General features: G+C 38.9%; 1 protein-coding gene across 1 annotated transcript; it reads left to right on the top strand.

The window, feature by feature from the left end:
* On the top strand, positions 1–9752 carry LOC131786451 (adrenocorticotropic hormone receptor-like). Its single transcript, XM_059103514.2, has 3 exons — positions 1–1006; positions 8788–8888; positions 9270–9752. The coding sequence occupies exons 1-3, from the start codon at positions 1–3 to the stop codon at positions 9750–9752; spliced, it is 1590 nt and encodes a 529-aa protein (XP_058959497.1).
* Positions 9753–12360: the final 2608 nt, after the last annotated feature.

The following is a 12360-nucleotide window of genomic DNA, read 5'->3' as shown; positions in this document are numbered from 1 at the left end:
ATGGGGCTTGGAGCGAGTCACTGTTTCGGTGTCTGGGCTCCAACTGAGGTTTCCATAACGACAATGGTGTTAGCTATCGTTTTCATGATAGCAACCGTCCCAGGAAACTTGATGGTCATCTTGGCAGTTCTATTCGATCCCAACAAAAATCTTCGAAACCCGTTTACGCTTCTGGTGGCAAATCTTGCCGTCACAGACCTTATCGTGGGTGCGCTGGTAGAGCCGTTGTCCATTAACACGCACTACAGAGAGTCTCGAGGCTTGTCCATCAGCATGTCATGGTTCTCTCAATCTGTGTATTTTCTGTGTTGCACGGCGTCTCTGCTGAGTCTTGCAGCACTTACTGTCGATCGCTACTTAGCGATAACAAAGCCTCTGTGGTACAGAGCCAACGCCAATTATGGGCGTGTAGCCACAGCTGTCTCCCTGGTTTGGATCCTTTCATGTTGTTCCACCTCCATTTTCTTCTTTGTCGGCTTTGTGGCCTACGCTTTTGTCTTTGCCAACATTACGATGTTTTGCACTATTTTTATCTTCATTTTCTCTTATGTGCGTATCTTTCAGTACGCCAAAAACCAAATCACCCAAATCGACAATTTGACCGACGGTCAAACAGAGCTAAATAAGGCTCGTCAACGAGCCATAGAGATGGAAAATAAGCTCACTAAAACCTATCTGATCATGCTTGGCATCTTTCTGTCCTGTTACATACCTTCGTGCATCATGATCTATTTCATGAATCTTTGCCAGGGATGCAGCTGTGAGCTGATTCACTGGCTGAGAGATTTCCACTTTGTTTTCATCACAATCAATTCTCTCATCAATCCCTTTCTTTACGCCTTCCGACTGCCGAACTTTAAGAGTGCAGTGAAGCGAATACTCGGTTGTGCATCCCAAGTTGCTCCAGTAATCGTTACTACGGGCAACGAGGTCACAGTCAAGGACTCTGGTCCCAGAAATTTGTCATCCACCAACATCAGGAGCGCGTCGCAAACCCCTGGTCCATGTGAGTAAAACCTTACCTTCTGCAAACCGAGATGATTTCCTTGAGGAGACGCATTGGATGAAGAAATCACATGTAATCGTTATACAGGAACACTTTACTCTTTATTGACAGCTTTGAGAGTTTCTTCTTTAACGAAAAACTCCATATATCCATTCAGGTGCTTGATATGTAGAAGTCCTATTGTTGGAAAAAGTTTTTCCAGAAGTTTTTTTCTTCATTGTTAGGTCACTTTTATGTTCACAAAAATGTTTAACCTTTATTCTACCTTACTTAGTAACAGACAAACAAAGTATCTTTAATTAGCTTAATGACCAATTTATGAGCAAGAGAAAACTTCGGCAGATAAATCACCAATAAGTGACATTGATCCCTCGACAAACATGAGTAGATCCTTGTTGAATAGTTTTGATTCGCAGTGATAAAAAGGCAGTAGGCATTCTCAACAAGGGTGTCAGACTTACAGCTATTCTCAAAATGATGCACTGATTACATTACTCGATATATTTAAAATCTCTTAAGTTACGCCAGTTCATGAAGATGGTAGGGAATCTTAACACTTTCAGGTCTTCCACAAATTTTTTGAAAAATCATCTGAGAAGGACTACCGAATAATTTGGACAAGCGCGGTAACCTCTACCAGATTCAATTACGATTCGGGCCAAAGGGGGCATTGCACGGCGCAAATGAAGGCATAAACTAATGGCAACTAAGGGACGGGCTTTAACGTATACATATGATGGACATTAATCTATCATATGATGGACATTAATGTACTCATATGATAGACATTAATGTATTCCTGTAGTGGACATCAATGTTTACATATGTGAGGTTTTCTTCGGAAGGCTCTGAAACTATTAATTGAAACATCCCAAGAAAAACGTTAAGGAATAGGAAAAGTGGCCTTCGTCATTTCACTTGTTACTTTAAAACAGGAAACGATATATTGCGATATGAAGTATTGCCCCCTTGAAGTAAGCAATCACTTGTGGTATTTACATAAATGATTTTTTTACGAGTTATGCGTGTTAGTCAGGTATTGGTGTCATTAGCGTTTGTCATGCACATTAGTTTTGCAAGTAAACAGTATGTTATGTAGGTATTCTGAGAATATATTGAATTGTATGTAAAGTACGAATAAATAAAATACAAAAACGAAATGTAGGTAAATGATTCATCTTGTTACTCTTACGTACATAATTTCAGAATATTTTCAGACGACACTAATTTACGTGCTTTATAACGTGACTCAAGCAAATTACAATTCTCTACCAAGGTCCAAAAACTCTCTAGTTCAGTCACTCGTTGGTCAAATCGTCTTTGCTTCAGACAAAATGAAAATTGTTTTTTATTTTAATAATCACTGAATTGGCCGAGCCACACATTAGCATCACTTATTCTTTTTTTAATATATTGTTGTAAGTGAAGTGGCCTCTCCCATAAGTCCCGTGGCTTCCTGGGTCTTCTCGCGTTCTATTAATTGTAATGCTGTAGATTATTTTTTTTGTATCGGTAAAAAGGAAAATAATATGATGATGATGATGATGACTTTGAGCCTAACACAACTGATTAAAACTGATCTTTGTAAGTCAGACTTTGGTGCGATTGTAATCAACAATTTGATTAATCACTCCCCCCAAAGGCTGGTTTTGTCTCAACTCTTGACCAGTGCCTTCAAATAACCTTCTGGGTCCCAAATAAACTGTGAAACTGATAAAGGATAACAGTAATGACGATAAGATGTACTGAACCTATGGAAAATATTTTTTTAAGAGGGAAGGGGGAGGGGTGGGGCCCTGTCATGCTTGCTATCTTTACCTCTCCAGACAGAAGACTACGGGCAACTAGATACGAGTTTGCAGTTTAAGTCCTCTGGTCAAGTTCCAGGGGAGCAAGGCGGGTCTAAAAACTGCGTTGTCAGTCTTTGAGGGTTTTTCCTACCAAGAACTGCAGTTGATCCCTATTCGTTCGGCAACGGTAAATCATGACAACATGAGCGGGCCGGTTTCGTATAATTGAGGTGTACTGGTCTTCTTTTCCAGGCAAGTGAAGGGGATTGGAAAACTAACTGTGTTGTCACTCTTTCGCCCTAATTTTCTGTCATTGGTGTTACTTCGACTCCTGTTCTTTCACTAGGCAAAGTAACTCATGTAACTGTAGAGCGCGATCTTTTATGCGCTTATGCTCAGGTTAGGGTTAAGGTTTTAGGGTGAGGGTTGGGATTAGGGCTAGGGTTAGGTTTAGTGTCAGGATTTTAGGGATAAGGTTAGAGACAGGGTCAGGATCAGGGTTCGAATTAGGGGCAGTGTCAGGGTTCTGGGTTTGGGATTTAGGTTTTACGGTTAGGGGTTGGAAGTGCCACCATACGATGTGTGAAAATCAGCCTTTTAAGAATTCTTTGACAAAGAGTCTTTTAAAATAATTTATAATTTTACTTGAGAATGTGGGAAAAAATGGATTTATTTTGCAAAACACTCCCTATGCCTGTAAATGTTGTAATAACATACATAAAAAAAATTAAGCGCCCTTAATTGGTTGAAAATGAGTACATTACATGTGACAAGAGTGCAAAGTTGTGACAAGAATTCAAAGTTTTATTACGAGCGCAAAGTTGTAAAACGAGTGCAAACCCTATATAGCGCGCGCACAATGTCAAAATTTCGTCTGTCTTGAGTTCTCTATGAATTGCACTTGCGCTACGGAACCATACAATTTAGTTGTGTTTGAAAAATTTACTCGCGCTCATTAACTCCGAACTACATTCGAAATAATGTTATCACCTTAACAAAACTCTTCCCCCTCTCCCTTCGATCAACCTGATTTAATTATACTTGCTGGCGGAGGAAAAGTCTTTTCTTATCAAAATACGGAAAAAAGTCGTTAATCATTAGTGTTGATATGATTTTCGAGATAGTTCACGATGTGTCCTCCTGTTCCTGTAAATGAGTAACCGTGTGGGCCTCTCTACCGAGGATAACAACTGGTCAGTGAAAGTGTTTTGGTTTTACTCAGAGAGCAATGGTTTATGGGGTGGACCAGTCTGTCGACAGGTCCCAAGGTTAATCTCAATTTCCTGAACCTAAGGACGATATTTTTTTATGAAAAAGACAAATTCAATTCTCTGCCTTATGTCAGTTTACGTGAAAAAGTAAAAGGGGCATTTTTACCTGCTTGACAATAAATATTAAAAAAACTGTCCCAGATTTGGCAAAAAACAAATTGGAAAAGCACAATCATTAAATATGTACAAAGTTCGTATTACAAACGAAAAAGTAGCAGCATTCTTACAAGTATGCGGAGCGGCACGCATGACATTCATGAGCGCTCTGATATTATTGCACGCGTGAGCATGCGCAGTAATGCAATGATCATTCCGAGCCTGCAGTAAATTACGTCCACAGCTGCTGTGGGTATAGGGAATTCGGCCGACGCTCTATCATTTTATATCATTTTTTTAAGAGAACACAAAAATATGAAACATCTCTCTGAAAAATCATTTTTCATGTTGAAATTTGAAGAGTAAATGAAGTAGATCAGATACGATTTAAAATGTAAGTATATTTCATACTGAAAAAAACTGAACTTCAAACGTTGAAGATGACACACGTGTATCAATTTTTTTTTGGAATTTCAAATTTTACAGATGGGAGCAGAAAGTTCATTACAAGAGAGTAGGAGAAGAAGTTCAATGATGCATACAGCTGCCATTTATTTGAATATATTATACTAGAAGATTAAAAGGATAAAAGACGCAGTCATGTGAAGTTTATGGCTTCCTGCCCAAATGAAACGAATTTTTAACGTGCGAACAAGTTGAGTGTTTCTGTCCTCTGCAAAAGTTGATTTTCAATGGTAAACATGTGCAATCCTTTCAACTGACAAGACAGCTGTATTTGTGATATCTGGACAGGTGAGAACTAATATTACATTGACTGAATTTGGAGTCTTGTTTACTTCTTTGTAATAAATTTATTTTGGTTCGAAAGGGTTGTATCTCTCGGGAGAATAGCGAGAAATATGTCTTGCGACAATGGCCGACAACGCAGCATTTGCACGGGAAGGTTTTTCACGGCTTCAGCGATAAAAACAGCTTTAATGTTTTCTCAAACCAAGGAAATTTATTGTTTCTTTTTCGTCGAACCAAAACCTTTGGAAGGTGTGTGGTCATATCTAATTTTCTTACATTCTGCCTCTCTGAATTGCTGAAGGTGATAACAGTTGGGATTAGTCTATACCTTAGAAAGTATGTCAGGTAGAATGTCAGAGAGAAATAGTGAATTTAAGATTTACCTGGAGCGCGTATTGATCGTTTTCGATTGCGTTGCATGCGGAACACACAAACCAAGCACAGATATGAGAATTATGCAATCGATATTTGCCAAAGATATCGAAGATAATAAGATATTCAGTTCAACATTGGTGCATTCAAAGACGTGAAGTGAGTTTGGCCCAAACTTACGAACTTTCGGAAAAACTTGACACAATGCTCGGGGTAACCAGCCTTGAGGCTGAAACAAAGAATGCCAGACACGTGGTTTAGAAAAGCGTGTAAAACGCTTACAACCGCATGGGATATACCCGACTCATGATTTATTTGTTCAATTAAAAAAATCCATGATTTATTCAACCGTCAATTCGAGGTGCAAGTCCTTTCTTCAGTAAAAAAGTAAAAGTCCACGTTAACTTTGAATAATATCTCCATTAAATCAGATTAAGAACCTGCTGAAATCAAGGATTACATTCACCTTTCATCATTCATCAAAGATTCACTTTACCCAAGGGGGGAGGAGGGTTGAAATTGCTTGGGAAAGTGTAATAGTCTCCCGCAGCTATCGTGTATTAGGACTGATAGACTTTGCACCAACAGATATCATCTTCTCTCATGTTACTTTGGAGTTGTTGCCTTCTCGACGTGTCTTCTTACCAAACAAAAATAAAACTAGTTCAAACTTTTATGTATCAAATTTGCACAGAATCAAAGATAGACCCTAAACTACAAGGAGAAGAAACCAAAAGGTCCTCGTTAAAGAAATTGATACACAAAATGGTATTTATTTGTTGACACCCTCGGTATTATCATAAACCTCAGTGGAATCAGTCGTACCCAACATAATTTCGTGTTTGCTTTAGCTTCTCGTCTTGTAGAGGTGCGGATCCCTTACTTACATCTATATGGGTTTCAAGTTTACACGTTCCAACTTTCGATCGATCACTTCGTGTTGTTACTTTCTTTTTTCAGTGCTTTCTGGTGCCCAAATGAAAACTTTCAGAATTCAGCGCTAATGGTGAGTCACAATCACGTTCTTAACAGAAATCTCTTTCAATAAACCTTGAGTTTAACTACCATTGAATCGTCAAATGCGATATTGCGTCATCAATTAAGAGAAAATCAATTTTCACATTCTAAATACAAAAGCAACGTCCTACTCCCCGAAAATGTCATTAAAAAAAAAGTCAATTATCTATTCAATCAGATCCCACCCAGGTCAAGGTCGTGAACTCAAATGTCACAAAGGGCTACTTACCAGACTGAAAACGAAACGCAAAATATCGTAATTAACGTTGTCAGTTCCACCCAGGTCAAGGTCGGGAACTTAAATGTCACAAAAGGCTACTTACCAGACTGAAGACAAAACGCAAATATCGTAATTAACGTTGTCATGGAAAGCGACAAATCAGCGAATAAGAGATTTTTAAGGTGACCTTGGATCACCATACTTGCTTCAGAGATATTCATCCCGGCTACTACTGAAGTTTCATCTATTAATTTGATGACAGATGTTTATTTATAGCTATACATAGTTGATCAAACACGTGACATTTAAAACATCCTAGAGGCTTGAAGTACGTGATAGAAATACTAACTACCGCGATTAACGTAGTATCCTAGACATTGTGTTTGTGTAATTATCTGTAGTTTATTCTGGACAAGAGAAAATATTTCACAAAACAGTCCTTTGTTTTTTTTTATGATGGCGTTAAAAGAAAGGCGTGTGATTGTGCACCGGAGCGGCGTGGGAGAAAATTACTCAATTATCTGAGCTGCGATAGTAGATGGACTAAACTACTCAGAAAATCGGAAACTTGGCGGCTCGAAAAGGACTTGTCAGGCTGTTTTTCGATTACTCTCTTGATGGCAAACTCATTCCATAACATCTTCAAACTTTTTATATTTTCGTTTCCATCGTATATGTTGATAGAAAATTTGTGCGCTGTTCGATGTGTATTCCGAGCCGATCAAGAAACTGAATTGGTTGACAAGATAAAAATGGTCCAAGAGGGACACTGCTTTTACGCAGGATCAGAGGTGCTGCGCCTACACTATATCTAGAATGCTTACGACATTTTGAGGCGTGTTTGTTCTGAAATGTCACGAGCAGAAAATTTTCTAACAATTTACATAGATTAACTGCTGACAATAGATATATCGTATCAGAAAGTTAGACTGTGTTTTGTGAGCTTTTCGAGAAAAAGTCAGAATTGAAAAATTCTACATCACACAGTTTTATGTAATTAAGAAATTTTCAGATCTATAGTGTTTTCATCGCTTAATCTCAGAAGTAAGGATCTTATTCCTATTTTCTTTGCTGTTAAACAAAAATGAATTAGAGAGATCTTATCAAGAATGAAACAGTAGGTCCGATGAATGTCAAGTCAGTTCCTCAGCATCATGGTAAAAGATAATTATGGGCTTGTGGTTGCGTATTGTCTAATCATAAAACAATTGAATCGTCCGACGTTTGATGGCATGGTAAAAATATTTCATGGTATCAAGATAAAGATCCTTAACGCTCCAGATTTTATCATCACTGCATCGAGAACTTCAGACGCCTTTACACAGTTTCAAAGCCATGAAGTACATTCCATTCATGCTCAACCAGCCATGGGGAGATTAAGTCATAGACCTCCCCCTATAATTAACGACGATCACAACAATCACCGTGAGTGAAGATATGAAGAGAGGGCTCTTTTAATTTTGCTGTCTTGTCTTTGCCATGTAATTAACACATTGTTTACTTCCTTCCTTTGTCTGCAGAACTGTCTTAAATATGAAGCAAACAGCTTTGAAGTAAGGGATCATATTATGCTTCTGCAGTAACCACGTCTGCTCTGAAACGCCTGGAAACACTGAAAGTACACTGAAAATTAGAAAGAAGAAGGAAAATACAAGGAAAACATTTGAGATACAATGCTATCGAACAACACTTACACTAAAGGGTTGGAGACAGGCTTGTCCACGTTGTCTCCAACCGACCCATCAGCAAACCTACATCGGAAACGTTCTCTATCGGAGCTGTACTCATCTTTAGCAATGTATGCCTTTCTTATGGTTGTAAGTCTATCTGGAAATGGCCTCGTCGTTTCTGCGTACGTTTCAAACAAATGGCTTCGAAAAGCGGTGACGCACACCTTAGTCATAGGGTTGGCAATGGCAGACTTTCTTGTTGGTATGGTTTCGCTTCCATTTTGGATGAAAATAACTTTCTCAGATTACCACGGTCGTCAGATAGATAGCCACATTTACCAGGTATACATAACAGCCGATATATTCATCGGAACTGCGTCCATCCTTCAGCTCACTGGAATTAGTATCGAGAGATCTCATGCCATTCTTAGACCATTCAGGCATCGCCAGCTCCCAAGGAAAGCCTTCCATATCGCAGTCGCATCGGTTTGGCTGTTCTCGGCTCTATTAGCTTCTCTGCAACCGTTACAGTATGGTACCGAGTGGCAAACGCCATATACAATTCTGACCGCAAGTGTGTGTTTCTTTATTCCAGTGATGGTGATTATCACTGCCTACAGTAGCATTTTAGTGGCTGCCAAAAGCAAGGGAAATTTAAGTCAGAGAAAGGCCCACAAGACTAGTTTGGAAAAAGAGGTGAGTCTTGTTCCTTTTTCATCTTCTAGGTTTCTGTTTGCCAGACTTGTGGACAATACCTATGTTGACAGTAGGTAACAACCCCCTCTTTTATGATTCTTTGACATCAAAACAAAATAATGGGAACTATATTTTGTGTTTAAGGGATGGAATTTTAAAACAGTGTTCAATCAGAGGCCCGCTCCAACTCCTAAAGTGCATGCTGGATGCACCCCGTTCAATCTGTACCGCGTTATGTAATATTCTGGTGTCTCATCCAAAAGTACCTCCAGTCGGACACCCGTATTTTGAAAAATGATACCTTAAGGTGAAACGAATCCACTACATTTCATATCAAATATTCCCTCACTCCATTTGTTTATCTCAACTTTCTCATTACAGATTCGGCTGTCGTTAACCGTAGCTCTCATAACAATGCTATTTATCATCGCATGGCTGCCCCTTTTCGTCTTGACCATGATTGCTACGTTTGACCCAGAGTCCCTTCCTTCACCGATCATTTTCGCCCGCCTGCTGCAATTCGTCAAATGGATGCACTACTGTTCAAGTGCAGTAAACCCGTTCTTGTACTCTTACCGAAATCCCGACATGCGCAGAACAATTGCAGTGCTTCTTCGCCGTCTGGTTCTTCAGGGCCCAGGTGTAGACGAAGTGTTCAGGAGACGCTCCAGCGATATTTCCACGACTCGTGTGAGAAAAGTTAGTATCTGCTCGGATAAGAGCCGAAAGGTCAGCACAGAAAGCCAGCAAAGTTGCTTAGGAGCTCGTTCCGCATTTTCGCGGATTAGTGTTAGAGGACGAGGTAACTCTTCTGAAGATAAAGAAATGGGACACAAAAGGCTGGAGTTCAACAACAACATTTAACGGAAGACCTCGACATGACTAAGAGGATTCTTGCATTCTCTTTCTAGGAGCGTAAATTTTTATGGAGGCCCCTTTCTGGAATGAATTTGGTCAGAGTCGAAATGATTAGTCGCAAGTAAAAGAAATTTTGAGTTTTGTCCATCAGAATGTTCTGATGAAATTCCAGGTTATACTTTACCCAGTGGTAGAGAATGAAATTATTCGCACTGAGAATTGCGATTGTTTCCTCTCAGAATATCTACTCAAAAACACCAATAACTCACATAATGTTTATATCATGGATGATGCTGTTTTAACACCTAACGCTTTTATTTTTGTTCTCATCAATAATTTCATTATTTTTTTTTAAGTCTGCAGAAGTGTCACTGGTGATAGTTCCGATTATGCTTGTTTGTTATGTGGACATGCTTTCTCCAAAAATTATATGTTATCCCAACCCGAAGTTGAGGGCACATGTGTAAAATGTATAAAATAAGACTAGGTCCGATAATACTTGGTCGTTAAAGGCGTTTTTACTGTGAAGTAAGTCTTTGAATAGTGCAGTAGCTAAGGAATACCGAAGACGAAATCAACCAAAGTAGCCAATGAAAATGGCAGGGGAGGGGGCAGACGAACCTGACCAGTGCAAGCTTGAGTTCTCTGAGCCTACGAACATTCTCTGTTTCAATTTCTCTCCGCAACAGGAACTCAATTTTTCCCGGGTATTTAAAATCCCTGGAAATTAGGGGCAATCGCTAGCTTCACGCATGCGCGTACGAGAACAGTTATTTTATTATTTCACCAGCATGAACTGATATTGGAGCTCTCTTCTACACCTGCGATAGTGATGCATGAATATCCTATGTAGTTGATGACTATGTATCGAATTTTTGCATCCTTGTCATAGGTGCCTTAATAAGTGGAAGACTAACTGAATAAAAGGCTGAATTGAAACTTTGATTTGCAATTAAAAATTACTACAAGCAATCACATGATTTCGCGTGCAATTGGGATAAATCAGTTGGAGTAAATTTTTCAAAGGCCCGTAGGGCAAAAGCAATTTGTAGTCTTTGAAAGATTTACTGATGCTGACTTATTCCAAATTGCACAGGAAAAATTATGTGATCACTAGTTAATGATATCAGATGCACGCAAAAAGATGACTAATTCCCATATAAGTTGTCTTTGATTCCTTTCATAGGTTACCATTTAGGCCTTTGCCTTGTTGCCGGAGTAGTCGGGCTTTTTCGCCAAAAATTTTCTTCAAACTTTTAAAACCTTTCTTTCGAGAATAATTGAGCGTTTGTATTCTTTTTTTGCACTTGGGTGTCATCGACAACAATAACCATTTCACGAAAGCTATGACGCTCGTAATCTTCCCCGTCTTTCGGATAAACTGTTTACTAAAACTCCTCAAGAATTCTATTCAGGGCCTCTGGTTCATACTTCCATATCCGTAACTGGAAGTCAGACTTAAAGCCAGCAGTTTTTACTTTGTTGGGTGTTTTTGTTTTTAGCATTCTCCCTCCAACACTTAATAAAAGGTTGCTACTTTCTTCACACCTGTCCGCCATTTTGTTTTGTTGTGCTTTGGTGACTTACCTCTCAATCAATTTACTTCCAACTTTCTGCACTCAATTTTGATTTTCTGCACTGTTTGAAGTTAATTGACGTGTACTCAGCCGATGAGCAAGCTGAAAGTTTTGCATGTGTATTATTAGTAGTGGTAATAACATGATTTCGGATGCAATTTGGTGTTGATTAGCACGAGAAAATTTTTCGAAGACAACAAAATTGCACGAGCCCGTGGGACAAGAGAATCATGTTATTACTTGTTAATAATGTTCATGAAAAAACATCACAGGAAGTTATGACAAACGAAATTTTGAAAGCGTGCGCGCTATTAGTAATTTGTACTCGTATTACAAGAGAATACATTCGTCTTCAGCCAATCAGAGGCGCGTAATTTTTTTCGTGTGCATTATTAGCCCGAGAAACCTTGTGAGTATTTCGCTAAGTAATCAACATAACGGGGGTCCCATAAGAATAATATTTTTTTCAGGGGTCTCAACAAAGGGTTGCTTCGACGGTTTACGATTAATCATTTTCCTTTTCTGATTTTGACGGTTTGATTTTAGGATATTGAGTCCAAATTATTTTTATCCTTTGGTTTTTTTTTTTGACAAGATCTCAAAGACCTTGGAACTTTTTGATAATTGCCCTTAAGTTACTCTTTTGACAATTGACAGTTATAATTTATTTTTATCGAAGGTGGACGGTGAAATTAGACTGTTTGACGGCTGAAGTTTAATTCCTTTGAGACTCTCCTTTCAGAGAGACAATTCTCTAGTCAAGTCTATATCTACTCAAGTGAACATTTGTTAAACATCCCACAGAAAATTTTAGACAAATTTTAGTCAACAACAAAATTTGAAAATCAAAAAAATCTTTACCGCTCTTTTCCGCGTTCTTGTTTAATTCAGGACCATGCATTCACGTGGATCGTTCCTGAGGTAAAGTAGTTCACGACTCTTGAATTTTGTATGCGATCTCCTCCATAAGCTCTTGACGAGACCACGCCCTAAATTCCCCTTAAAACACCTTTGGTGGGCATAGCATCCAAATTGGT

The sequence above is a fragment of the Pocillopora verrucosa genome, chromosome 12 (genome assembly GCF_036669915.1).
Source record: "Pocillopora verrucosa isolate sample1 chromosome 12, ASM3666991v2, whole genome shotgun sequence".
NCBI classification, from domain to species: domain Eukaryota; kingdom Metazoa; phylum Cnidaria; class Anthozoa; order Scleractinia; family Pocilloporidae; genus Pocillopora; species Pocillopora verrucosa.
The sequence above is the reverse complement of the archived record's forward strand: the minus strand, read 5'-3'. Positions and strand labels throughout refer to the sequence as shown.

What these genes read in the sequence shown, in the direction of transcription:
- LOC131786451 (XM_059103514.2), top strand. Translation starts at nt 1, where the DNA reads ATGGGGCTTGGAGCGAGTCACTGTTTCGGTGTCTGGGCTCCAACTGAG. An exon ending in GTCGCAAACCCCTGGTCCAT is followed by an intron (nt 1,007 to 8,787) that starts GTGAGTAAAACC and finishes TCTTTATTCCAG; the next exon opens with TGATGGTGATTATCACTGCC. An exon ending in AGACTAGTTTGGAAAAAGAG is followed by an intron (nt 8,889 to 9,269) that starts GTGAGTCTTGTT and finishes TTCTCATTACAG; the next exon opens with ATTCGGCTGTCGTTAACCGT.